Source organism: Myodes glareolus, chromosome 26 (assembly GCF_982192425.1).
Source record: "Myodes glareolus chromosome 26, mMyoGla1.1, whole genome shotgun sequence".
Classification (NCBI taxonomy): domain Eukaryota; kingdom Metazoa; phylum Chordata; class Mammalia; order Rodentia; family Cricetidae; genus Myodes; species Myodes glareolus.
In genome coordinates, this window is record NC_142051.1 from 36,297,988 (window position 1) to 36,325,454 (window position 27,467).

Genomic DNA, 27,467 nt, shown 5'->3' on the forward strand with positions numbered 1-27,467 from the left:
ATCACTTCCACAGCTAAAGTTTGTGTCTAGATGGATGACCAGCTTCCTGACCTGGGGTAGTGAGTTATCAGTTTGCTTGTTTTCTCATGTGGAAGCAAACTGTCTACTGCTGTGTGCTTCGCGGCATCTACCCGGAATAAATCCTGGCTCTGTGGTTTATTTGACTCTTCTGGGTTTCAACTTTCTCACCTATAAAATGGAGATAATGCTAGGACCTGTCCCAGTGGGCAGCTGGAAAAGACAAAGTGATCTCTCGTCTGCCAACCCTGGGGCCAGTGCCTGCTGGATGGGGCTGCTTAGGAAATGTTTGGGATTGCTCTCACTCTGAACTCGCATGACCTCGGTGGCTTTGCATCTATTCCTTGTCTTGGCACCTAGCTCTCCCCGGTTTAGCTAAGCTTCTTCACTGCAAATAACTGTCACCCCTGTCGCCACCAAACTCTTCCCCACCAGGGTTAAGGAGCACAGGTCGTGTGAAAAGGGACTCCAAGGAATGTGTGTACTCCAGTAGTGAGTCAGTTCAGAGAAATCGGATTGTTCCAACAGAAATCCCAGCCTCTTTCTACTCCAGAACAGAGATAGAGTTGCTTCTGCCAACATCCATATCCGCTTCCAGCATCTAATTGAATTGTGTTCTTGAGACAGCCACATCCGGATTGTGCCCTGCAGTTTGGCAACATGACTGTTTGACAGAGACGGTATCTTTTGTTCCAGGATCCCACCTTCAGGACACGGCCTTCCGTCTTCCTTACTTCATCTCTCCCCATGAGCCTGACTTCAGGTTAATCCTTTCTTCTCCCCCTGAACCCCACTGCTTGCGAAACTACCCTCATTGCTCATACGTTATGCTCAGCAGCTTCAAGGTCCTCGGTGAGCCCGTATCTAGGCCTGTATCGGGGATGAAACCCATGCCCCAAGTCCTGATGCTGGCCTGTCGTCTGCTTCCCCCAGCAGACTGTTGCAGCAAGTCCTTTGGTGAAGAAGATGATGGATGGATGGCCCCACCCTCGGACTCATGCCTCCCCCAAGGGAATTTCCCACGCCTTCCCTTCTCCTCAATTTGCATTTAATTCCCAGACACGTCTCATCTTTTGCGGTTCTGGGAAAACCATGACCCTCAGATGTGAACCACCTTCATTCTGCCATCATTCATTCACTCATTCATTCATCCACCAAGTCCTTTCTGAACACTTGGTAGGTGCCAAGCTCCGTGCCAGGCGCTGCAGATGAAATGAGGTCTATTCACACGTGAGCACATTCATGGACTTGGTTCTTTCTCCCCATACTCTCCAGTTTCCTTGGCTACTATCTGTTGTTTCTGTTGAGACTTTTATTAAACCACCTAAAGTGAGGTGGGCGAAATTCTTTTCCAGCCATCATTAGCACAACCAGTTTTCTGTTTGTTTGTTTTCTGCATCATGTAGAAACGTCCTCTCTTCTACCTCCTCTGGTGATGGTGTGCGTTTGATCACGCACACGGAGACAACTCGGGACATAACTGGAGCCCATGTGAACTCTTCCTTGGCCCTAAGTAAACCTATAGAGGGATGTGTCTTTGGCGCCCCCTACCCATTCCAGTGAGGAAATACAAGTGAGAGCGGAGAGCTGGGAACCAGGATTACCCTGGGGCACAGGTAAAGCCAAGGGAACACAACTGTTAGGCAGAAGGGGAGCAAAGAAGTTTTAGGATTCCAGGATTGGAACTTCTGATGGCTGTCCCATCTTTGAGGTGTTCTTAATCGTCATATTTTTAGGGGGTACCCAGTGATGGATGATACACAGTCACCCCAGCCTATACTTTAAGGCAACACTTCCCTTGGCTAGAGTTTATTTGACCAGAAGCGGGCTCAGCTGGAGAATTGGGAATTGTGGTAGTCTGTCCATGGGTAAAGCAAGGGTGGGAGGGAGCCAGAGTGTAGTGTGCGTAAGGGAAACACCCAGGAGACATGAGTGCTGAGGCCTCTGAGTTTCAAATAATATTCCTCTGCTCTTACTGACCCAGGTTTTGTACCTGGCAACCGAGAAAACCTAACTAATGCCCCCGAGGTTCCCAAGTCGAGCGTGGAAATGTCACAGGCTGCTCTATTAGGCCTGCCCTTTAAATTTGGTTCAAATTCAATCATTTTCAGTATGTGTCTCCATAGGCCACAGGCTCTATGAGGGCGAAGGATTTTACTGGCTACTGAGGTGATGAAGCAGGCTGAATAGAGTGAGGGAGAATAATACTGGGAGGTACCGGTGCTCAGGGCCGCCATCTGACCTGGGAAGAACAGGAGATGGGGCAAGGACACTGGACCAGCAGGATGGATCTGGGGCTGAGGACGCTGGACCCGCAGGACGGATCCGGGGCTGAGGACGCTGGACCCGCAGGACGGATCCGGGACTGAGGATGCTGGACCCGCAGGACGGATCCGGGGCTGAGGACAGTGGACCTGCAGGATGGATCTGGGGTAAGGATGCTGGACCCACAGGATGGATCTGGGGCTGAGGACGGTGGACCTGCAGGATGGATCCGGGGCTGACGAGCACAGGCTCCTACTAGAGCTTATACAATTCTGGAAGGAGAATCTATCCTACCACAACCAGGCTGGTGACAAGCAAACCCAAGTGTTCATGTTTAAATAATTTAAAAAGCAAAACTCCACATCGGGGAGAGAACGCTGCTGACAAAGTTCTTGCCCTGCAAAGACTTAAGTTCAATCCCAGAACCCACATTTAAAAAGCCCGGGGCATCACATGCTTGGAATCTCAGAGCTACCGAGGCGAAGGCAGGCTGATCCCTGGGGCTTGCCGGCCAGCTCGCCCAGCCTCCTTGTCCAGGTACCAGTGAGAGACCCTGTCTGAAAAAATGTGGACAGTGTCTAAGAAGACGTTCTTTGTCCTCTGTGCATGTGCACACATATATACCTGTGCATGTGCACACATATATACCTGTGCATGTGCACACATGTATACCTGTGCACAGACACATTAAAAAAGTAAATCAAAAAGCAAAAACACTGACCACACTAAATTTTTGGACTGCTGGCAAATTCAAATGTAAAAATAACCAGGAGGGCAAGAGAACATTAATAAAATAGATAAGTAATGTGTCGAAATATTTTGTAATTACACTAAAAAAAACCTAATGTAAAAATTTGAAACTCTATTGGGTGTGGTAGCACACACCTACAATGCCAGCACATGGAAAGCTGAGAAGGGGGTGGTAAATTCAAAGTCAGTCTGAGCGATGGAGTGAGATCCTGCCTCTAAATAAACATTAAAATCTGTACGTCAAAAGAGCAAAGTTCAGTAAAGTTTACAAATAATAAACTACATTGTTTTTAAAAGGTAGAGGATTTTAGTGAAATTATGAGAAAATAATAAACAAATGAAGACATTTTAAATAACAATGAGAGTTAAAATTTTTATTTCTTCACAGGTTCAATTTAAAAAAAAAAAAAAGAAAGGAAATTTCTTAAATCAGCAACAATCAGGCCCTTAATCCACTTTCAGATCTTTCCCCACCAGCATGGCAGTCACGGGGTGCATACTGGCTTTATGCTCTTGGTAGGCGCGGACAGCTTGATCGTGAGATTTGTCAAAGGCAGCAAGATCCCTGCAGAGCAAAGAGAGACAAAGGGACAGAAAAATCATGTCAATACCGAGGTTAAATTAAAGATCACAGCAAGGTAGCTAAGTATAGCGCCTGAGTAAAACCAGACGTCTCTGTACAAACTCCATATCAGATACTGGTCCATAAAAGGGCAGGCTACGGATATTTGGAGGGGGTTACACGGACGAGCCAGAGTGGTTTGGATGGGGGTTACAGGGGGTTACAGGCAGAGTGGAGGGGTAGTAGCTACTGCCAAAGAGTATGGAGGTATAACTGGCCTTGTATGAGAACATGCACTTCAATACTTTGTCTTTTCAAACTTATTTTTATCACTCATTTAAGAGTCTAAACGTTCTAAACTATAAAAAGAATTTCTGAAAACTTCACAGAGAGTGAAAAGAGCCAACCATAGTTAAGCAGTGATGGCAAACAATCCACAAGTGAACACAGGGAATGCAGGATTAATCATTTTGAGTATGGCCAGGGGTTTCCGGCTACAAGACAGAATATTTATTTTCCCCTTTTCACATTCATTTATTTCTTTATGGTGTGTATGTGTGTGTGTGTGTGTGTGTGTGTGTGTGTGTGTGTGTGTGTGTTAGCACAGGTGTGGAGGTCACAGGACAACCCGTGGGAACTGCTCCTCTTCCACCATGTGACTCCCAGGGACTGATCTCAGGTCTGACAGCAGGTACCTTGCCTGCTGAACCATCTTGCCAGCTCCAAAGGGTATATTCTTTATTTGAAGTATACGTCACTCAGTTCAAAGGTAGATGGATTTTAATTATGGAAAGCAAGTGAAGCCTGCTTCAAAATACCTTAAGAAGTAGTTTTGTGGTCATATTTCAAAAACCAGGTAATGGTTTGCATGGACAAAATTTTATCATACTTAGGAAGTGAATGCAAAATTTTCATGAGATTTAGGTCATTGATGATAAAATTTTAATAATATGGAGCAAATACCTAATCAGGGAACTTAGTGGAGATATTCTTAAATCACATCTTGCTGCTAAAATACATTCCATCCCTCCCATCTCCCAATCATTCCTCTGCTATATACATCAAGCGACACTTGACTCAGAGCTTGCTCTTTGTGCAAATTTCCTTGTATTTAATTTTAGACTCTTGGGGCTGGAGAGATGGCTTAGAGGTTAAGAGCATTGCCTGCTCTTCCAGAGGTCCTGAGTTCAATTCCCAGCAACCACATGGTGGCTCACAGCCATCTGTAATGGGGTCTGGTGCCTTCTTCTGGCCTGCAGGCATATAGACAGAATATTGTATACATAATAAATAAATATTAAAAATAAAATAATTTTAGACTCTTCCTTGGCCCCGTGCGCCAAATTTTCTTTCAAAAACCTTTCTGGACCCGCCCAGCTGGAGGGGAGTGCTCGGCACCTCCAGCTCCTGCTGCAGCGGCTTCTTGGCGCCGCAAAACTCTCCCCTCCCCTCTAAGTTCGCCCTTTTGTCTGCCGGGTCCTCTGTCCTCCAAGAGTCCTGTCCCTGTGCTGAGGACAACCTTTCAGACTGATTTTATTTAATTATTTCTTTGTCATTAGACATTCATTCCTGGATCTTTGTGATTTTTAATTATTAAAATTAATACTTTTAAGAAAATCTTTCTGTGTATCTAAGACTGTCTTGAGTTTATTTCCTTTCATCTTGCTTAGCCTTATAGTAGCTAACCATACATCATGCCCCTGAAACTGCTAAGACATTTTTCTAAAATTTAAATGGTCACAAGTACCAATTTCTTATTTGTGATAACAAACTTGAGATGACACTTAAAAGTGTGCTATAGATGGCATTTTACAACGCTATTTTTCCCATCAGGCAGGAATAGGTATTGAACCCCAGGCCTCAGGTATGCCTAGGGCTCCACCATGGAGCCACAGGCACAGCCTTTTATGCAAGTATTTAACAAGAAATATCTTCCCATTCTGCTTCCCACCCTCGCATAACTATGAGGCACAGTTCGAGTCGGCCTTACTTGAATAAAGGTCGTGTAAACTTCATCCTTCCTTGTTCAGTTGCCATTTTTAGAGCCAAAGGAATGGCCTCCTCCCATTTCGATTGAATGCAGAGCCGTAACCATCTGAAAGAAAGATTTTTAGGGGCGTGGGAGAGAAGATGAGGAGGGGAGGAAATGACCAATATAAACTAAATGCTTATACTATAGATAAAAACAATCCCATTATAATCACATCATGTACCTTTACGTCATCCGTCCACATCTGTACATACACCGCTAACAACCACATTACAATCACACCGTGCATCTTTATATCACCCGTCCACATCTGTACACACACAGCTAACATCTGCATTTCAATCACACTGTACACTTTTACGTCACCCATCCACATCTGTACATACACAGCTAACATCTGCATTACAATCACACCATGCACTTTCACATCATCCATCCACATCTGTACATACACAGCTAACAACTGGAGAAGAGAAAGAGGAGGGGCTGGTTCTTGGGAGAGATTAAGTGTTAGGCTTGGCCTATAGAAGTGTTCGTGTCTTATCAAGTCAGTTTATGAAGTAACTTTGCTTAACCCTTACACTACAAATTTGAATCAAGGATGGCTGTGGCCATTCAGAGTTGACCTGGCTACCTGGGAAAGGAAGCCTATTTACCATTGAACTCTCCATTCTAATTTTTTTTTTTAAGTTGAGGGTAGCTTAGTGCAAAGTCTAGCAAAAAGATTAATATCATCATGTTATCTATCACAACTATCCCTTCAATACACTATGATTATCTATGTTGATGGACGGGACAAGGGATTGGCAGGACTCATGGGCTCTCAGACTGTTTTCCCTTTCTCCACGGTTTAAGCTAGCATTCTGCTTTCTTCCACAGAGACAAGTTAAAATGATGTACCTGAATCGTATTTCAGAATTGTTAATGGCATTGAAGTTGTACACCTCTTGCATTCGCTTTATGTGCCCCAATGGAAGAGGTGCCTAAGAGCAAAATGAAGAAATATGACGGATCATTTCAACAGGATTCCCTGGAAGAAAGGAGCTGGAGAGAAATTCTTAGCCACATTAAAGTTCTAAATACCTTAGAATATAGAAATATGCTGGGTAAGAGAAGCATGTGTACAATAGCGTAAATCTCTAGTAACTAACTCCTGAGAAGGATGTTCTCCTGGGAACATGGGGACAAGCTACTTTGTGGAGAACTCTTGAAACAAAGGCTGGTTACTCTGCTCAGACTTTCTCGACCATTCCAGAATCCTTTAGGTTCTTCCCCCTTACCCTACATAGCTTAAATTTATCCCACCCTTTAGATAAATCACTTTCCTTACATGGTCATCGCTGGTTGCCTTGGCTGATTGGCTCTATCTTTGTCTAGCCCTTTGAAGATCACTTTTAAGATTATCTATCTCCTTTTGAAATGGTAGTCCTTAGCCTTTCGTATCATAGACCCCTTTGAGATGAGTAATTTGGGCTCTGTCCTTGGCGGGGAGGGGTGGGGTGCATTTACCATACAAACACAAATGCATAGATAGGTGTTCAGGGGACGCTAGGCCCACCTGTGCTCATGTTAACCCACACTGAAGGGGAACGCATTTGGGAGGAAAGATGAGTTCAATTTGGACGGACAGAATCCGAGATGCCTAGAGGGCAGGCTGAGGTCCCTAGAGAGGTGCTGCCTCCCTTTTCCTCCCCCTGTGGCCTCCTTACCTGACAGGACTGCCTAAGCACCAGCCACCTCCATTCTTACTAACTGTACTAGGCTTATTCCAAGTTAGTATGTTAGCTCCCACGTGGACATGTCAGTTCCCAATCCGTGCTGCTGCTAGGCCAGCCAATGAAGGTCACCTCCCAGACTTTCATTTTGCCACACCCCTTCCCATCAGCCCATCCGGTTTTCCTCTTCTCCATCCTAGGTCACGCCAGTGGCACTATAGAAAGAAAGCTACGAAGCTGATGCCTGGTGCACCAAAAACAAACTCTTACTCATGTGGCCTCAATACCTTCTGCTAGGTTTTGCACCAATCCCAACAATCCCAAAGGAAATTCTGGTTCAAATTCCCATACCCCTCCTCTCTAAGTCCTTCGATGGTGGATTTTCCTCTCCTTCCATGTATTTCTCTGGTTATCTGGGTTTGAACGTAAAACCTACTTGAATTAAAATCTACTTGGATTCTTTCCTGAAAAGCTCCAAATCCAGTGAGCCACAAGACACTGTATTTCCATGCTGTGTGGTCTCTCCCCTCTGCTCTGGTCTCTCTTTACCTCCTGACGCCTTCCTTCACGCCTCTTGCAGGCTAGGTTTCATAACCTGCAATCTAATCAAAGCGACTCCCGTTTTAAAGGCCTTCTGACTGGCCAGAACAGAATCTAAATGCCTGGGTTTCAGATCTGAGATGTTTTACAGGTGATGCTGCCTCCAGGCTCTGTGAACTTCCTCACCCAGCTCTACTGCTTGTCTGGAGAGCATCCGCCCTCCGTTGGCTGATGCCACTCTTCTGCTAAGGCCCCTTCAGAAGCCCATCCTCCATGACGGCTCTGTAGGAACGGCATCTAGAATACACTTCCCGCTGCTGCCAGCGGCACACACCTTCCCCTCCCAGTGGCTCAGCAGCTTTCTAGAACGTGTTTTGATCGGGCACGGTATGAGTCAGATCATAATTCAACAAAGGCTTTAAAAAAAAAAAAATGAAAGAGCGGACTATGTTGTTTCTTTTCCCACAAGGTTCTTCCTGAGTACTTTGTCCTGCGTTGGGGACGGCACACACACTGTGCCTCTGCGTCCACGCTCGTTTCCAGGGCTGGAAGCTGCTGCTCACCTTCTGAAGCACTTGCGCCAGGAACTCATTCAGCTGATGGGATGAGAGATCCTTCAGGTCTGCGATGCTGAACAAGTTCAAATCCTCCTCTTTGGCCTGAAATAAACGTCACCAGGTTATTTCTGCTCAGGTGTAATCTTGCAATATCGTTAGTCTGATGCAAAAGTAAAAATTAGGAAAAACCAATAAATTTACATCTGAGCTTACATAATCCGACATTAAGTTATGATGACCTAAAAGGCAGATGGCTCCTCAACTCCACATTACTTAAGAAATGGCAGACTTGGGCTGGGTGGTGGTGGTGCACGCCTTCAACCCCAGCACTCGGGAGGCAGAGGCAGGCGGATCTCTGTGAGTTCCAGGCCAGCCTGGTCTACAGAGTGAGTTCCAGGACAGGCTCCAAAAGCTACACAGAGAAACCCAGTCTCGAGAAACAAAACAAAATACAACAAAAACAAACCAAACAAGGCAGACTGTCACAGTAGGAAGGCAGGAGCCATCACCCCCTTTTGCTCTTCAGACATTGTTTGAACCATGAGAAGTACAGTGATTTCTGAAGCAAAGAAGCATTACACAGAGCGTAGGAGCCAATCTGATCCAGAGGTGACATTTTATAAGCCAGATGATGCTGCGGGCAGTACCTTCCGCTGCTTCAGCCAATAGTCTCTGAAGCACGAGCCTACGGTGTTGCGGGAGCGCCTTCCGCTCCCTCAGCCAATAGCCGCTGAAATACCAGCCCACTGGGGTGTGGTATATTTCTCTTTAAAAGAGCGGCAAGCTCGGCTTGGCCTCTTGGTTCCGGCTCCTGCTCCAGCGACTAGGCTCCCTTCCTGACGGTTTATGGTATATGTAAGTTTTACCCCCCCAAAATAAGTACCCCTTTAAAACATAACTGGTGTGGGATTGATTCGCCATTAAGATGAGAGTGGAGCAGGTCCTCCATGGACCCCAAGATGGCTCTGCCTCTCGTACTTGCAGTGGCCCGCAGCCACCCATGGCTTTATGGCTCTTATGCCTTCCACCTGTTGTCTACGTATATTCTTTCTTATTTTTATGTGTATGTGTGCGCATGCGGGTATATGTGTCCACATGCGGGGGGGGGGCGCACGTGTGCACTGAGAGTGAACCTGTGGCTAGAGGCTGGCTCTGACTGTCTTCCTGCCCACTCTCCACTTCTCCGAGGTGTGTTCTCCTACTCAACTTGTAGCTCCTGATTTGGCAGTCTACTAGGTAACCAGCTTATTCTAGGGGTACCCAGCTTATCCTGGGGGGCCCCCGTCTCTGCCTGCTGAGCACTGAGATTACAGGAGCAGACCGCCGTGCCTGCCTGCCTTTTATGTGGGTGCTGGGCATCCAGATTCCAGTTCGCACACTTGATCAGCAAGCACTTTAGCCATTGAGCCACCGTGTGTGTGTGTGTGTGTGTGTGTGTGTGTGTGTGTGTGTGTGTGTGTGTGTAATCCTTTAATATTTGGGAAAACCAACCAAGAAAGTACCTGAGAGGGCACACTCCTGGTTAATGTCCTCACTGTTACCAACTCTGTCCCTGTAAAAACTGAAATGTTCATAACCATCTGCCTTTCACTCCTGGACCTAACAAAATATCAGAGCGGAGAACAGTGTTTCTCCATCACCAGACAAGCAGAATGGGTTGTTCAAATGTCACAGAGAGTTCCAGGAGATATTAAGGATCCTATTTCCCACCGACGGCTCTCCTTCTTCTCACTCTGGCAGACCTGCGAGCTTAGGTAGGTAGAGTTAAAAGAGCAAGGCTCGTGTGCCAAAGTGTGCAACCAGGCTTCTCTCCTGGAATGCAAGCAAGTAAGCCTTTTTAAAAGAAAGCCCAGTATTAAGCTCCCTCTAGCCCAACTCAACACGACTCCAGGTAAAAAAATCCACAGCAAGGTATTTTACGTGTGCGCACAACTGATGCGGGACGTCCTTCTGTACGCTGTGAATATGTGTCGCTTTTATTGGTTGATGAAGCAAGCTGCTTTGGCCTAGGGCAGGGCAGAATAGAGCCAGATGGGAAATCCAAGCAGAGATAGAGGTGAAAAGAAGGCGGGGTTGAGAGAGACGCTGGCAGCAGCCAGAGAAGCAAGATTTGAGGTAACAAGCCATGAGCCTCGTGATAAAATATAAACTGAGAGAAACGGGTTAATTTATATGTAAGAGCTAGGTAGTAACAAACCCAAGCCTAGGGCCAAATAATTATAATTAATATTAAGCCTCTGAAGGATTATTTTAGAAGCGGCTGTAGGACAGGGCAGGGCACAGAAAAGTTTCTGGCTACACACAACCAACCATTCTCCAAAAGACAGCTTCTTAGAAGACTTCATTCCCTTCATTTCCTTTTGAGGAGCAGTAGAGAGCCCCAAATGACACTCAGGACACGCGATGCTGGAGGGATGCTCAGTTTCTCTACCTCTGTTGTGATTGGAGTCTCCAAAATTGTAAATGAGACCTCCTTCCTTACCTTCTATCTCCTTCCTTCTGTCTGTCTGTCTTTCCTTCCTTCCTTTCTGTTTTGACAAGGTTTCATGATGTAGCTGGCCCCGAATCCACAACCTATGCCCATCTCCTGCATGCCGGGGCCACAAGAGAGCCGCAAGGCCAGGCTAAGTCAGACAATCTTCCCCTGGTGTCCGCCTCTGTTTTCCTGCCTTATCGCTCTTGCTTTATCTTCTCAGGTTTTCTGAAACGCCCTACTCTCTTTTCTAATAGTCAACATCTAATCTGTTTCGAGTTCTTTTGCTGGGGTGGGGGTTAGTGGTGATTGAATCCGGGGCTCAAGCATGCAAAGGACGTGGCCTGCCACGGAACTTCAGCACGCTGACTTCTTGGCTAGTTACAAAATCAAACCCCCAAGCGCTCTCTCCAATCTGTTCGTGTTTTCCCCGGCAGGGCTCTAAAAGCAGAGCCTGCGACTGTACGTGAACGGCTCCTGAACCCCTCGCTGGCCTTCTTACCCGAGCTGGCTTTTCCATCTTAGCTGAGCCTGTCCCCACACTGACAAAGTAATAGTCTAGATATAAGATTCCACTGCTGCCTACAGATCACATCTTTAACTCCTTGGCCTGATGAGCTTATTTATCTCCCAATCTTGTTTCTCTCCTATCAGTTCCTCCACGTCTCCAACAGGGAATAAAGGCAGATAGATGGTCCTGGGGACACGGGAAAAACAGAGCCAATCCCTGCTCTAGGAGCCTTCAGTCTGGTGGAAGGAACAGGCAAATAAATAAACACAGTAAAGCTTTCCTTGGCGTCAAGTAATCAGCATCTACCATTCTCTCTGAGAAACGAACTGCCCCTTTTCCAGGCCATGGGGAACAGGCACTCAGAGTGTGAACCATCCCCGTGATTGGCTCTCACTCCTCTCACCCATTCCTGGACTAAGTCAGCCAGACATGCTCCTAAACACGTATGCCAGCTAAGCTGGCATTACAAGCCCTCAGCACACAGGTAAACTAATGAAAGATGGGTGCCAAAGTAGAAGATGGTCCTGTATAGGTCTGTTTTGATGCAGCTTTTTAAACGAAAACCTATGTTTAAATACCACTCCTGGACCCCAGAATGTCCCCCTCTACCCCTCCTGCCCGCCCTGGTGGGGATGGGGGCATCTGAGTTCCCCACAGGGTGGGGGTTCCCTCTGTTGAGTCCGTGGCTCCACCTGCCTCTTTCATGTGCTGCTCAAACTAAAAGTGATTTGTGCAGAAATCTAATTTTTTTCATTAAACTACAGATAACCCAAGGGCAACTCCATCTCTGTTTTTATCACAGTGTGAAACTCAGAATTCTAAATGTGGAAGATGGCCAAGGAATGCCAGCCAAGTGAGCTTTAAAGATAAATTTCAGACAGCAATGCCAACACTTGTTGCAATCGTCAAGAGAAAGTGATTGTTAAGTTTTCTCTTATTTTCCATTCCAGAATCATCTAGGGTACACGCTCAGTCTGGTCTCCCTAGGCATATGCTTTAGTACATATACCAGGGCATATGCCCCGTCTGGTCTCCCTAGGCATATGCCTTAATACATAAACCAGGGCATGTGCCCCATCTGGTTTCCCTAGGAGTATATTCTATTACATATATGAGGAAACTCCTCTTTAGGAAGTTTTGCAGAAATGAACCATAGCTAGCAACCAGCAGAACCCCTCAGTTCCTCCTATTCCATAGCTGGCTTTGAACACTCACCCAAGATCATTTAGATTTACCCATAGGCATTTGAAGCACACCTCATGAGTGATGGGGTAAAGGCAATACCTACCCAGGGAAACAACTTATAACACAGCTACGCACAGTTTAAAGCACCCACACACACATACAAAGACATCTTTGTACAATTCAGAAAAGGCCCGAAAATCCCGCATCATTACTTACAGTGACCCATCTTTGACTTAAGGCAATGCAAGCATTTGTCAGAGTCATATCATAACTGCAAAGACGAAAAGAGAATAAAGGTTACACTTTATAAACAAATGCATCCTTTTGCATAAACACAGTTTTATGCTATATAAAATGCTTAAAATTTAAAATCTCTTTGAAGCCGGGCGGTGGTGGCGCACGCCTTTAATCCCAGCACTCGGGAGGCAGAGGCAGGCGAATCCCTGTGAGTTCGAGGCCAGCCTGGTCTACAAGAGCTAGTTCCAGGACAGGCACCAAAAACTACAGAGAAACCCTGTCTCGAAAAAAAAAAAAAAAAAACAAAACAACTCTTTGAAGCTAAAGAGCTCCTCAGTGTTAGAAGGAGGAAGTCCACTGGAGTCATCTAGAATTTCCCCAAATCCCAGTGCGTACCACCTGGATAGCACACAAAGAAAGCTCTGGCTGTCCTCTGCAGAGAACACCAAAGCATCTCACACACCCCAGAGGGGCTCGGGATGGGAAGAGCACACCTAGTACTCTCTGCCTGGCGGCGACAGCTCCTGGCACTCACGGCGACATGAAGAACACCAGGTCCCCATGCTCAGGGTTTCTGCTTTGTGTTATTCCAAACTTTTCACCACCTAGCAAATTTACAAGTAGGCCAGGTCACTGGCCTGTTCCAGAGGCCAGACCTGAGAGTCCAAGGTTACCATGTGAGAGCCTCATTCTTTTCTTTATGGAAGGTGGAATTAACCATCAAGCAAAACAAGCAAAACACGTATGTCGGTACGTGTGCACTCTCAACCTGAATGTCGGTCTTGCAAAACATCCCCCTTTATCTAAACATTAAGCCTCTTTGCTGAGAAATGTTTATGAGTGACAAGAGATACGCTCACTGCTATTGGGTTTTTCTAGTTTTCTATTATTCTTCCATTCTTTTCTGGGGAACGAACAGGGAGCCCGCTCACAATCCTTTCGGGTCCGTTCGCAATTCTTTGTCTTCATCAGTGCATAATGGCTGTAATTGGCTGCCCTTGGCCTCTGGTAGGAAGTCCATCCTGAGCGCTCTAGGTTTGAATCTGAAATGTTCTCCGAAGCCTTGTGTGCTGAAGGCTCGGTCCTTAGCTGGGGTGCTCCTCACAAGTGACTGAACTATGAGGATCACGCTGTTAGGACGGGAGGCTAACGTGGAAACAGGTCTCTGTCTGCCCCCATACCACCTTCTCGTGTTCTCCTTCATCACAGACAGAACCACGACCCCAGACGGAAATATGCTCAAACTAGGTCTTCTTGAATCGTGTCAGGAATATTGTTCAGCAAAGGCAGCTGAGTAACACCAGGGCCAAGCAGCCACTATATTGTCAGATGGCAGTCAGGCTGTAGGTGGAGGTAAGCGAGAGCAGAGGCCTGCCATTCCCCAGGCTGTAAGACACCTTCTCCTCAGAAGACTGATTTCTTTATTTAAGATCAACTCATTTACCATGTACACAAGCACCAGATTTCATTACAGATGGCTGTGAGCCACCATGCAGTTGCTGGGGGTTGAACTCAGGACCTCTGGAAGAGCAACCAGTGCTCTTAACCTCTGAGCCATCTCTCCAACCCCCCAGCACTGATTTCTTGAGACAGTGGGAAAGGTTTGGCTGGTGTCTTTCTTAGTGTTCCAAAACTTCCTTCTCAGCATGGTTGGATGACTAAGTTAAGGATTAGCTCGGGGAAAAGAAATAATCCTGACTCACAAAAAAGCCCTAGGAGAAGCAATGTGCAAACCAGATTTAAGCCTTACTCTCACAGCGTGCATCGTGAAGCGAAAGGTATGGCGTTCAGCCACACACGCAAACGCAAAGGTGCAGAACACGGCACCTGGCAACTCTCAAATGCAAGCTCTGCACAGAGAGGTTAAGAGACACCTCCAAGAGGAAACGGTTCCTAAGCTGACGTTGGAATTATCCATGCGGAAGGAAGCGTGTGTGTCTGGGCACGAAGCCTGAGGGAGTGTGGAGGGTCTGAGAGGCCCTAGCCTTCCAGCCTGACTGAAGCAGGAGAGCATGTCAGGAGCTACGTAGTCCCTAATAAAGGAAGGACTTGGCTTACTCTTTCCTAAGGCCCTCACCACCCTCATGTGGAAACTGGGCACCCAGGAACACTCTCAATCATCTCAACAGATCTGTTTGTAAACCATGGAAATGGCTTTTGGTTTCAAGGAAAGGGTCTAGAAACCTAAGCCCCCTGGATCTCTTTGCTGACTGCTAACGGTTTAAGAAGAGCATATGGTCCTTCCAGATACTCTGAGAGCGCTAGGGTTAGGGGTCTCCAGCCTGCAGCACTCAGGCCACATGATGTCCCGAGATGGCTGTGCCGGCAGCCTAATACATCCGTAGCCAAGCGTGACACGTGGCAATATCAAAAAGCTCCATACCCTGGAGGAGCAGCGTCAAGGAAACAGGTCAGCAGGTGGTACTTACTTCGGTTTGACAGGAGGCAGGCCAGGAGAATAGAGCCAGGCATTCCAATCCACTTGATTGAGAAGATCCACCTGTGAACAGGAAGAGCCCCCAGTTCCCGAGAGGCCGACTTTTCCTCAGGTCAAAACAAACAAATGAGAAACTGAAAACAGACCCGGAAGGGATCAAACACACAATTTACTCTGTGCTGCCACATCACAATAACTTCTAAATCTCATTTCTTCTTAAAATTAAGTAGCAGACCATCACCACGTCTACTTCTGGAATATAAACATTTTGACATATGTAAATAATGCAAAATGATTGAACCTAGCTAATTAACATATAAATTTAGTCATTACTAGTGTTCTAAAAGAGAATTAGCATAGATAAGCAAAATCCTATGGCAAATTCTGAACCAGTACTATAAATTAAGTAATCTAAGTAGCCTAGCAAATAGTTTCTAAAGCTATACTGGGCACTGAAAACAAGAACTTAAAACCAACCTTATCTTTAAAGTGGGAATACAGAAAATCCTTCCAGTCGTCAGTGGTTACACTCTTGTAGGAAAATTTCTCAACATAAGCCTTTAAGAATCCTAGAAACACCTCTAAGAGGAAAAGAGAAAAAAATTGAAAGAAATGAAGAAAAAGAAATCAATCCACAGAAAGGCAAGTCTCTGCCCTTTTTAGTGGGTGACATTGTTCCAGTAACCAGAGACAACAGAGAACACTCCGAGAACCACGGAGAGCGTCTGACAGGGAAGGAATGTTCAAGAAAGGAGGTGGGTCTCAAGCTGGGCCTTCCGAGTCTATGTGAGTCAATGCAGGCCAGGACGACGCAAGGAAGACACAGGGCAAGAATCATCCACGTTCTAAAGCAATCACCCTCATATGACGAGAAAGGAGGAAAGTAAGAGCCGACAGGCAGAGTGGAAGGGGAGGTGCCTTCAAAGGCAACCAGACCATCAGTATGAGGCCACGTGAAGCCAGCACATCTATGGAAGAGAATATCGTGAAAGCATTAAAAATATGAGATGGACTCATGTGTACTGAACTTAAAAATTGGAAAAGACAGCTACAGAGCAAATATATAAGACAGCCAAACTCTTGCCCTAGGGGCTTATGTTCCAAGACTCCAGCAGATGCAGAAAGTCACACATAGGACCCAATCCCTACTGTAGTACTATTTTCCAGACGGACAGACCTACGGTAAAATTTAAGCAATACATGCGCCGTGGGAAGAGGTTAAGAATAATAACTAGGAACGAAGCAGAATCATTATAACACACCGTGTAAAAGTCACATGGATAGGACCTCCCTCTAAACACTCTGGGCCCCTCAGGTTCTCAGGTGCCCTTGAACAGACAACACACAACACGTTGTGTTCAAGGAATACTTGCTTTGTTTCCCGGAGGCCACAGGTGCAAGGTAAAAGATGCTAGCGATTTAGATATTCTAAAGTGGAGCCACAAGGCAAAAGTGGAGAGTCCTGAGTTAACAGGGAGGCGGAAGATTGTATGCTGAGGCCTTAAGACCCACAGTAAGGATGAAGCTAACTGTAAGGTGAGTTCATGTCCATGGAATCTCGAAGAAGAAAAACGAGAATTGCAGTGACCGCCGGTAACTGCAATGGTGGGAAGTGGACCCACAGGTAAGAAAGAGCGACTCCAGGATGCTTTATTTTGTCACTAAAATCTTTATATGTGTTTATATGTGTGTGATTGACCATCTACAGTCAAGAGTAAAATCTGGAGCCACACACAGAGGGGTGCGAGAGGTCTCATGTCTTACTCACAAGCTTCTGGATTATAGGAAGTTTGTCAATGAGTGTATGCTATTACCCTAATTTTAGTATAATGGGATTTTAAAAAGGTCAAGCCACATTATACAGATCATGGGGTTGTGTAGAGTTTTATGGATATTAGCAACAACAGAAAGCAACACGGATGTCTCCAGCAGAATGAACTGGAAGTGTAAAATGAAAAGAAACAGTTTAAAGTTCATCTCTATTCTTCACATCGCCCTCCAAAAGAAAAACGAAACAAAACAAACCAACAGAAACACACCAAGCAGGCAATGTCAGCTACTTACCTGGTCCACCAAGAAGCTGCTCCAGGTAGAAGAGTAAGGCGAAGCCCTTCTCATAGGGAATGGAGGAATAGGCTACATCGGGGTCGACATCCTTCAGATCAACCACGAGCTTGGTGAAGGGATGGGACTCCCCAAAAGTTTTTATCTGCAACCCAATGAATGAGACGAGTGTTCTCATAGGAAAACCCAGCTTGCTGTGAGGTTGGGCGAACGCGTCGAGAAGCCTGTCTTACCGTGTTCTGCAGCTCTCCCCAGCCTCCAAAAGCATGGAAATGTCTGAACTTCTCCCCAAACAATCGCCCACAAATGTGGCGCTCTAAATAGACAGTATGTCCTTCGTTTAACCTGAAAGGGAACAAAACATGGGTACTGTCCCAGCAGAGAGGACTCGGCATTTTAATTAAGCAGGTATTCTCTTAATGGTCTTCCCAGGGAAGAGAGCAGGCAGTATGGCCCCTACATCTCAGCCCCTACTGCCTAGAGGAGCCCCAGCAATCAGTCACCCAAGACACCAGCAAGCCCAGCAGTCACCCGAGACATTAGCAAGCCCAGTCCAGCAGCTGGCAGCACAGAAAACTGAGAGGTAATTCTGTTTCTAACCAGCTCCTGTGTTAAAAAGAGGCAACACCGGAAAGTACGTAGCAAGAATAAACTGCACACCCAGACTGTATCTACCACCGTGACAAGTGCTGCCGAATTTTTAAAAGTTCTGTCTATCACCGTGACCATAAGGAAGAGAAACCATATGCACAGGAAACGGTGTGTGAGGGAGGGGGGGAATGGCAAGAGAACAATGAACAATAGCGAATAATACACGCACACACACCAAAAAAAAAAAAAAAAGGAAAAAAAAACATACCAAAAGTGATCCCAAGTTTTGTTAGTCACGAGGTTTCCGGTCCAGCTATGAGATATTTCGTGCGCAATAACCTGAGGAGGCGGAGTTAAGCGATTAGCAGTCAGACCAGTTACCTCATCCTAAAACAAGCCCCCATTTAAATACTTCCTCTTAAATTCACATGACTTGATGTTTTTAAAAACATATTCAGAGAACTACTTATTTCAGGGGGAAAAATGCAATTTAATCAAGGACCAAAAATGTATAGAATACTTTAAACAACTACCACCAAGGGAAAAAAAGAAAAAAACCCTGGAAAATATTAAATTAAATGAACATGTAAGTCGATTAAAATATTTCATACACAGGAAATAATAAAGATTTGTTTTTATGATCAGGTATCATTTATATCTGGCTAACCTTTTCTTTAATCTATTAAATCTAATTGCTAAAGAAGAGGACAATCCCAGTTTTATCTTACAATAATAGTTCCCTAACGATACAGTAGGCATTTTAAAACCTGCTTGAGAGCTAAGATTGTAACAAGAAATTTTCACTTACGTTGGAGAGTGACTTGTCACCTGCCTATAAGAAAGAAAAGAACACCTTAGTATTTTCATCACCAGATGACGGGCCGCAGCTGAATGACACTGATCTTACAACTCAGGCGCTAGGCTGATGGGCCACTGTTTGTTTACTGAGGGAAGAGGGTCAAGAGACAAGGACTGAGAAAGCAGAAGGAGCAAGGCCTGGTGGCACACGCCTTTAATTCCAGCACTCAGGAGGCAGAGGCAGGTGGATCTCTGAGTTCTAGGCCAGCCTGGTCTACAGAGCAAGTTCCAGGACAGCCAGGGTCACACAGAGAAACCCTGTCTCTAAACCAATCCCCTCCTCAAACAAAAACAAACAAAACTTAGAGAAAGCGAAAGTAACATTTCTTCTTTCTTTCCCTACGCACAGAAAACTTCTCAATACCAGTAGGGCTAATAATAGGCTTCTCTCTAATTCCAGAGAACATTTCCCCATGCCCATCTTGTATATCTACCAAGTTCTTTCCCTTCTTGTTGTTTTCCTAGTATGTGTGTATGTGCATGTCTATGAGTGCATGCGTATACACACACATGTATGCATATGTGGAAGCCCAAGGCTCTTCCAACTTTTTTTTTTCTTGAGGCAGGGTCTCTCAATCAAACCCAGAGCCCTCTGTTGCAGAGAGGCTTGGTAGGCAGCTTGCTCAGAGGAGAAGCTTAGCTGCTATTACTCAAGTATTGCCTACTTTGAATTTTGAGACAGTGTCTCTCATTGGCCCAGGGCTCATCAAGAAGGCTAGGATGACTGGCGATTGCGCCTCATGGATCTGTCGGTCTCTATCTCCTTAATCGAAGGTTACAAGTGTGTACAACCATGCCCAGCTTTTTTTAACATGGCTTCTGAGAGGTCAAAGTCCTCTAAAACTGCACAGCAAGCCCTTTGTTCACTGAGCAACGGCCCAGCCCCTCATCTAGGTTTACATTTGAGATCTCCATTTCAAATGAAGAAATATTTCTCACCAGAAGAGTCGGAGTGACGAACGTCAGACATGGGTTCTCCATGCCGCCGTAAGGGAAGGACGGGGGCAGAACCAAGAGATCATACTGCCCCCACACGTAGGGCCCTCCCAGATCTTCCGCAATTTTAAGCATAGACTCGGTCTGAAAAATGAATGCATACATATCTCCTCTTAATGGTCACAGTGGTAACTAACTTCTTGAAAGTAAAGTAGCTCTCTGTGAAGTTTGCAAGCTGAGAATCTGGACTGAAATGATGGACAGAAAGTCACGACCGCCAACGCTAAGGGCATGAGTGTGCGCTGTTACCAAAACATTACTCTCAAACCTTAGGTCTCCCATTTATCACAATTATTAGGAAGGCTATGTGTGACCAACCTCAGAAAATTCATAAGCAGATTTTTCCACCTGTTCCTTCTCGGACCACACCAGAGTTCTTGGACCAATTTGCCTGCAAAATGGAAAAGCTTCATCAAAAAGAAAAAAAAAAATTCAAGTCAATTATTCACCTGGTCCTAAGAAAGACATAGACACTTTGTAATAACAAAGTAAGACTGGACTGTCCCTGTGCTCCCTGGAGGGATATCTCAAGGCCAAACAGTTGGAGATAACAAACCCGCTGTTAATAATACAGCAAAAGCTTTGTCTGTAACTCTCTCCAAATGAGACATGGTCCAGGTTAAAGGAGAACCAAGGCATGGGACATGACCCCGAGGTCAGCTTCCTGGCTGTGTGCTAAGACCTCTGGGGATATGGGCTACTCTCTCAATCTCACAATGCAGAAACCCAGTTAGAGATTGAACAACACTAACAACACCAACAGTAACAACAATAACAATAATAATCCTAGAATAGGGATAGATTACATACTTGGTTATGCTAGACACCCATGTTAAGAAATCAGGAGGAAAAACAAGAAGTAATACAGATGACCCTCATGGACATTATGTTCAGTGAAATAAACTGGTCAGCAAAACGCGCCCGCTGCACGACTCTATTTATATGCGGTAACTAACAACGTCGCACTGCAGGGAAAACAGTGGTTCCCAAGTGGACTGGGGCAGGGTGGAGATGCTTACGGGGGACGGGGTTTCAGTTCTGCAAGACGCAGGTCAACAGATCAGTTTCGCAACAAGGTAGCCACACTTCACACCACTGAACCCTACTTAAAAATGGCCAACTCTGCATCATCTGTGTGACTTTCACCATAGTGACAAAAACAAAATAGAAATCATAAACTATAGCTACGAGTCCTCGGTTTCAGCTTAAAGTTTTGTGACCCCAAGCCTCCAAAGAAGACTTTATGACGGTACTCTGCCACCGAGACTGCAGTCTCTAGAACATTCCTTCTAAACTCTGCTCTCCAGATACTTGCGGTGCAGACCGAATATCTGAAGAACTCGTTAAAATACAAAATTCTAAGTTTTGGTTAAGAAGACTTGAGAGAACCTTCTTTCAATCATTTGCATTTTTTTAAACTTTTAAAATTATATTATTATGTGGGGGGGGGCACGCAGGTCACAAGGCACACATGGAGGTCAGAGGGCAACTTTGTAGACTTAGATTTCTCTGCTTGCCCTTACTCCAGGGACTGAACACAAGACTGCCTACTGCTTGCCTAAAAGAGCCTTTACCCAGATCTGCATTTCTGGGAACTGTTAGGTTATGGTCTGTAGAGTGAGTTGTGAGTACTACCCAACAAAAATTTAGGAAGGGTCACAAAAACACACACTATGATGAAAGTTGGAATTTTTTGATAGCCAAATTAGTTTCAATATTTACTTGACCCCGCAGATCCTACATATTATTTAAACAGATAGTCAGTATGAAAACTATTAATGAAACATTTTACATTTTCATACAGTCTTCTGAAATCCAGCCTGTACTTTTACTTATAAAGCACTGGAGTTTGGATGAGTTGTGTTTCAAATGCTCAACAGCTTCATGCAACTGGTTACAGACAACACACGGCTATTCTACCTGGGTTTAAAAGGAACAAGGCATAGATCCTGGCTTGGACAGATCTAACTCTAAAACTGAGCAAGTTCCCAAAAGCTCTGAGTGTCAGTTTCTCCTTGGTAAAATAGGAACAAACAGTCATCGGTACCCCAGCCAAGGAGTCAACAAGATAAACGCATTAGAACAAGCGCTTATTAAGAGCTTTCCCTGACAGCTGCTGTAACATCTTATCATTAGTGAGTGCTTCCTACAGGCCTGGAACTTTAACTTTAACCTTTGAAGTGTATTCCTCCCTTTCCCAGAAGGACATGAAATCCAGAGGCGGCTGGCTATCCAAAGGCGAGCTCTCAAGCCTGGTTCTGGGCTGCCTGACTTCTCGATCGCGCCCACATTCTTAGCAACTGAAGACTACGGCTATTATAAACATTCTGATTTTCAGTTGTCAAGAACAGAGCTGGGAGGAGGGCTCAGTCACTAAAGTACTTGCCCAGCAAGAACAGGACCTGAGTTCCGATCCCAGCACCGTGTAAAAACGCTAAGTATGGTGGGCTTGTAATCTCACTACCAGAGGGGTGGAGGCAGAGGGTCACATGACACTTGCTAGCCAGCTAGTTCAGTCTAACTGTAGAGCTCCAGGCCAGTAAGAAGACGCTGTCTCAGAGGAGGTGGATAGAGTCTGAGTGTGGCACTTGAAGCCATCCACTGATCTACACACGCACATGCACACACACGTAAGTGCACCTGCCACACACATATACACATATGGATGAAAATCTGAAATAAGATAATGTGTGTGGTAGTGCACCCCTTCAGTGACAGCACTTGGAAGGCAGAGGCAGGGGATCTCAGTGAGTTCGAGGCCAGCCTGGTCTACATAGTGGGCTCTAGGGCAGCCAGAGCTATCTATATATTGAGACTTTCTCCAAAACAAAACAACCAACCAAAAGTGTACTTTAGCTATTGCTAACGTTCATCAAAATACTTTACTCCTATACTAATTTTAGGATTCCAAGGGCTTTATGGACCTTCCCTGTTTCGTGGCCCTTTCTACCTAAGGGGCTGCAGAGGCAGATTCAAATTTCCATAAGAAGGAAATGGAGACTACGAGACATGACTGGTTCAAGGTGACATTCGAGTCCTGCTCTCAGCCTACAGGTGACAGTGTGCCCATTTTACGTTTGGAAAATTTAAGGTGCAAGGGTCCAATGGATTTTGCCATCAAAATCTGTAACCAAATCTGTAATCAAAATGAACTTGTCTACAATTTAAAACTCTATCTGAACTTCTCGAAAGCTGTCAGTCTGACACCTTCGGTAGAATACACCATGTTCTACCCATCAACCCCGGCGGGAGTTCAACTTGTGGATGGTTTCATCTTCTCATAAACCTCCAAATTGGTGCACAAGTTCACCTGCTTTCCAAAGCTCCAACAACTAACGCGATCAGGTAGCACGGTATGGGAACCTGGAGGAGACAAAACACACACAGGGCATGCTGCATCAGTAAGTAGAAATGGTGTAGGCCAGACAGGCCGGATTTAAAGTCACGCAAGTCTTTCAATCTCCGAGCATCATTATGAACCTACTCTCCTTTGGGCCTTCTCAAATGGTTCTAATTGTAAGGGGCAAATCATTCAAACATATGATACAAAAACACTTCAAAACACCCATCTCCCCTTTGGTCTATAAAAAGGAGTGCTTCTAGCATGCAAACACCAATGCTGCACAAATTTAAATGGCACATTAAGCATTTCTCAAACAGTAGCTGCTAAGTACCAGATACTTTTCCCTCATAGTTTAGGATTTTTTTCCCTTCAACTTTTAAAATATTTTCCCCCTAAATATCCCCCTTTTCTGGTTTGTTTTGCTTTTTATTTTTTTGTTTTTTCAAAACAGGGTTTCCCTGTAGCTTTGGAGCCGGTCCTGGAACTCGCTCTTGAAGACGAGGCTGGCCTCGGACTCACAGAGATCCGCCTGCCTCTGCCTCCCGAGTGCTGGGATTTAAGGCGTGCGAAACCACCGCCTGCCTAAATTCCTTTATGTTTTAAACCAGCAATAAGTAGAAGCCAAAGCTATGATAACACAGGTCTTGAAAGGAAGCAACTATGCCCACTGTGAAGACAAGTAAGAAAACATGTCTCACAGGTATACAGAGAGTCCGCTCTGCCCATTCAAGGTCAACGACATGGGCTCAGGTCATCCTCAGCTGTTTCAGAAACCTGCTCTTTTCAAGTTACCCCCCACCTCGTGCCCTCCCCCACCGCCCACTGACAGACTCTAGCCAGTGACATCACACTCTGAGGTGAGGAGGCAGTGAATGTATAAGGACTGAAAAGAACAGGAAGCCTCCTTGGGCTGGATCCAGAAAGTGCAGCTAGGCACTCCCGGCCATGCCTACCCTGCAACCTTTCTCTAGGTGCAACCAAAGGGAAGAGGGGCTGCTGGGTAGTCTCCCATGTTCCCAAAGTTCCCGGACAGGTGCAGCTTCTTGGAAGGTCACTCCCAACTGCGGCAGAGTGTAGACACGGATCTGACCGTACCCTCTGGTTGAATCTGTATATCTTCCTGCTGGGGTCGTCGGGGTCAGGTTCTTCTCCATCGCGGATTGCGCTCATGAGGGCCACCAGTTCTTTGGGGACCGATACCTAGTCCAAAGGAAAAAGTCATCTGCAATTATACAGTTTGGGGGCAGTGTGTCTATGCCTCCTAACCTGAAAATGTAAAATGACTTTTTTACCACTTCTTGACTATCTCCACAACACACAGACTCTGGGCTTAAGAAGCACACACGCGAGTTTTATAAAAAGGACCAGCAACATATTAGCAATAAAATGTGAGGAGTCTTTCCACTTACCAAGAATATTAAGAGCAGGGTCTGAGGAGAAGCTACATTAGAACATCAGTCCTGTTAGCTACTAACCACAGGGACTGGGGTAGGTACCCTCCCTGATTCTCAGCTCCCCACCAAATATGGGCAAAATGTCACAGGTCTACTGCAAGAAATCAATAATAAAAACGAAGAGACCAGCAGCATTGTGAATGAAAATGGCGGCCAATAACTGTTCCCTTCGCGTCCCCAAACTACCTCAAAAGACAATAGACTCGCGCGTGGCAGGGCAGAAGAGATGACTTTGGCTATTTTACATTTAGAACTTGGAGATCCAAACAGTATTTTCTGGGGGGGGAGGGTAACTACAACTTTGGCTGAAAGCCATGAAATCATTTTCTCTGGGAGTCACAAAACAGAGAGTCACTGATGTATGTCCCCTAGCCCTGGAATGCGGAACGCCTCAGGTGAGAGTGAGCTAGCAAGCGTGCACTCTAGTGCGAGTGTGACCTGCCTGTTCTTACACGGATCAGGTCCCAGCTATAACAGAGCCAGGCACAGGATGGAGTTCGAGTCGGAGTCAATCAGCAGAGGCCGGTTTCAGATCCTCTCATCATTCAGGTTCATGGGACAACGGTGGCACTCAGACACTGACCGGCAGTTTGTGACCTTCATTCAGACTTGCTCAAGGTCACACAGTTTGGCGGTACAGTGTGGGAAGTCCTTCTGTCTATGTGTTGCTTTTATTGGATAATCAATAAATCTGTTTTGGCCAGTGGCTTAGCAGAATACAGCTAGGCGGGAAAACTAAACTGAATGCTGGGAGAAAGAAGGCACGGTCAGTGAGAAGCCATGTAGCCGCCTCCGGGGACAGACCTCTGAGCTGGAGCCAGCAGAAACTTTACCGGTAGGTCACGACCTTGTGGTGATGCACAGATTAATGGAGATGGGTTAGTTTAAGATATAAAAGTAAGCCAGAAATACACTTAAGCTATTGGCCAAACAGTATTCCAAATAATACATTTTCTGCGTGATTATTTCCTGGTCTGGGCAGGGGGGAACAAACAAGCGGCCTCCGCTTACAGTGGTAGAGAAGAGTCCAGAACTTGGGAGGTCCCATACCACCAATCGTATTATCCTATAGAGTTAAGAAAGTGTGTGTGGTGGTGGAAAGACTCAGGCACGAAGCAGGTCCCATGAGTAATGCCGGTCTTCGTTTTATTTGCTTGGTCTAAGGAGATCCACCCTCGGGAACGGTGTTCACTAATTATAATCCAACCCCCACACCAAAGGACTGGCGGGTACCAAAGCAGTGCCAGCGACAGAGAGGGGCTGCACACACACACGTGCGCGCACACATAAACACACACACACATATGCATACACACGCATGCGCGCAGACAAGTCGGGAGATGTTGCCTGGGGCTCTATACTAGGCAACATGGCTGCAGAAGGCATTTTTAGGAAAGACGGTCTTAAATCTTCTCTTTAGACCTAGAATTTTAATTTCTTTTTTAAAATGAGAGTAATGTAATTTCCTCTTTTCATACTTGTACTTGTTTAACACGACCATTTTATTAGAGACTCAAAATGAGGCCCACAGACTCAGTAGACTCCTTTTAAGTACAATAGTTTTGACACTGGAATCGACTCCTTTATCATTCATACCACATTTACTTATTTAACACAGTTAAGAGTCTGTGGTGCTTACCTCTGCAGTGTAGGTTAATTTCACAGAAGGAGTATCTTGGCACGGGAGGACGGCTCTGCAGTGGATGGCCTAAGGGAGAGAAGATAAAGAAACAGCTACTCCCTTTTCTCACAGATCAACTCATACTTCAATAACTAAAATCACAGCTTTCACTTGACACATCTTCCTAACGGTTAATATAGTTTTTGTATCTCGTGGGATCTTTTAGAGTAGGGAAAAGCAAAAATCTGTGGATTGAAATAATCAGATCTAGGGTTGGGAAGTTGGTTCAGTGGGTAAAATGCTTGTTAGGCAACCTGAGGATCTGAATTTGGAACCCAGTACCCATGGTTTCCTTCCTTCCTTCCTTCCTTCCTTCCTTCCTTCCTTCCTTCCTTCCTTCCTTCCTTCCTTCCTTCCGTTATTGTTGTTTTGTTTTTGTAAAGCTAGGTCCTGTTGCACACTCCTGTATTTCTGGTACAGGGGAAGTGGAGGCAGAAGGATCACTGGATCTCACTGGCTTATCGGTCTAGCCAAGTTAACGAGTTCCAGGTTCAATTGGACATCTTGTATCAAAATAATAAAATAGTAATGATGATGATGATTTTTATTAGTAGTATTTTTATAAGACAGCAAGAGACTGAAGAAGACACCTGATGACAATCTCTGGCTTCCATACACATGTAAACAACACCCCCCACAAGTACACACGTAAACAACACCCCCAAGTACACATGTAAACAACACCCCCCACAAGTACACACGTAAACAATACCCCCCACAAGTACACACGTAAACAATACCCCCCACAAGTACACACGTAAACAACACCCCCCACAAGTACACACGTAAACAACACCCCCCACAAGTACACATGTAAACAACACCACCCACAAGTACACACGTAAACAACACCACCCACAAGTACACACGTAAACAACACCACCCACAAGTACACATGTAAACAACACCCCCGTGTACACGCACACGTGCACGCGTGCGCACACACACACACACACCCTCTTCTTTATCCCTGGTGAACCTTCACGGGTTGAAACGTGGCATACACTGTCCTGTGCTGATGATAGTCATGCAGAAAGGGAGACTCATAGGATCCCTGAGCAAGCAGGGCTCTATTGTGAAACAAATTTGTAAATTTATCACATCGTCTAGGTGTGTCACCAGGAACATAAGTTCCCGGGGCTCTAAAAGACCTACAGCAAAGCCAAGCATGCCTTTAGTCCCAGCACTTAGGAGGCAGAGGCAGGTGGATCTCTGTGAGTTCGAGGCCAGCCTGGTCTAC

At 45.6% G+C, this 27,467-nt stretch overlaps 1 protein-coding gene across 2 annotated transcripts in view; it reads right to left on the minus strand.

Moving 5' to 3' along the window:
* Positions 1 to 3,392: 3,392 nt before the first annotated feature.
* Positions 3,393 to 27,467, minus strand: part of Lta4h (leukotriene A4 hydrolase) — a 33,624-nt gene continuing 9,549 nt past the window's right edge. The window contains exons 4-19 of one of the 2 annotated variants that reach the window (XM_087902109.1): positions 26,186 to 26,254; positions 24,188 to 24,292; positions 23,060 to 23,112; positions 20,068 to 20,140; positions 19,693 to 19,833; positions 18,704 to 18,727; positions 18,164 to 18,234; positions 17,538 to 17,649; positions 17,305 to 17,449; positions 15,718 to 15,821; positions 15,233 to 15,303; positions 12,783 to 12,837; positions 8,404 to 8,499; positions 6,486 to 6,568; positions 5,586 to 5,690; positions 3,393 to 3,598 (exon numbers count right to left, since the gene is read on the minus strand). In XM_087902109.1, coding sequence (XP_087758235.1) covers positions 3,481 to 3,598; positions 5,586 to 5,690; positions 6,486 to 6,568; positions 8,404 to 8,499; positions 12,783 to 12,837; positions 15,233 to 15,303; positions 15,718 to 15,821; positions 17,305 to 17,449; positions 17,538 to 17,649; positions 18,164 to 18,234; positions 18,704 to 18,727; positions 19,693 to 19,833; positions 20,068 to 20,140; positions 23,060 to 23,112; positions 24,188 to 24,292; positions 26,186 to 26,254 — 1,425 coding nt within the window. In that variant the 3' untranslated portion in view covers positions 3,393 to 3,480. The remainder of the gene's footprint in view (positions 3,599 to 5,585; positions 5,691 to 6,485; positions 6,569 to 8,403; positions 8,500 to 12,782; positions 12,838 to 15,232; positions 15,304 to 15,717; positions 15,822 to 17,304; positions 17,450 to 17,537; positions 17,650 to 18,163; positions 18,235 to 18,703; positions 18,728 to 19,692; positions 19,834 to 20,067; positions 20,141 to 23,059; positions 23,113 to 24,187; positions 24,293 to 26,185; positions 26,255 to 27,467) is intronic. The other variant, XM_087902110.1, reaches the window with a different exon arrangement.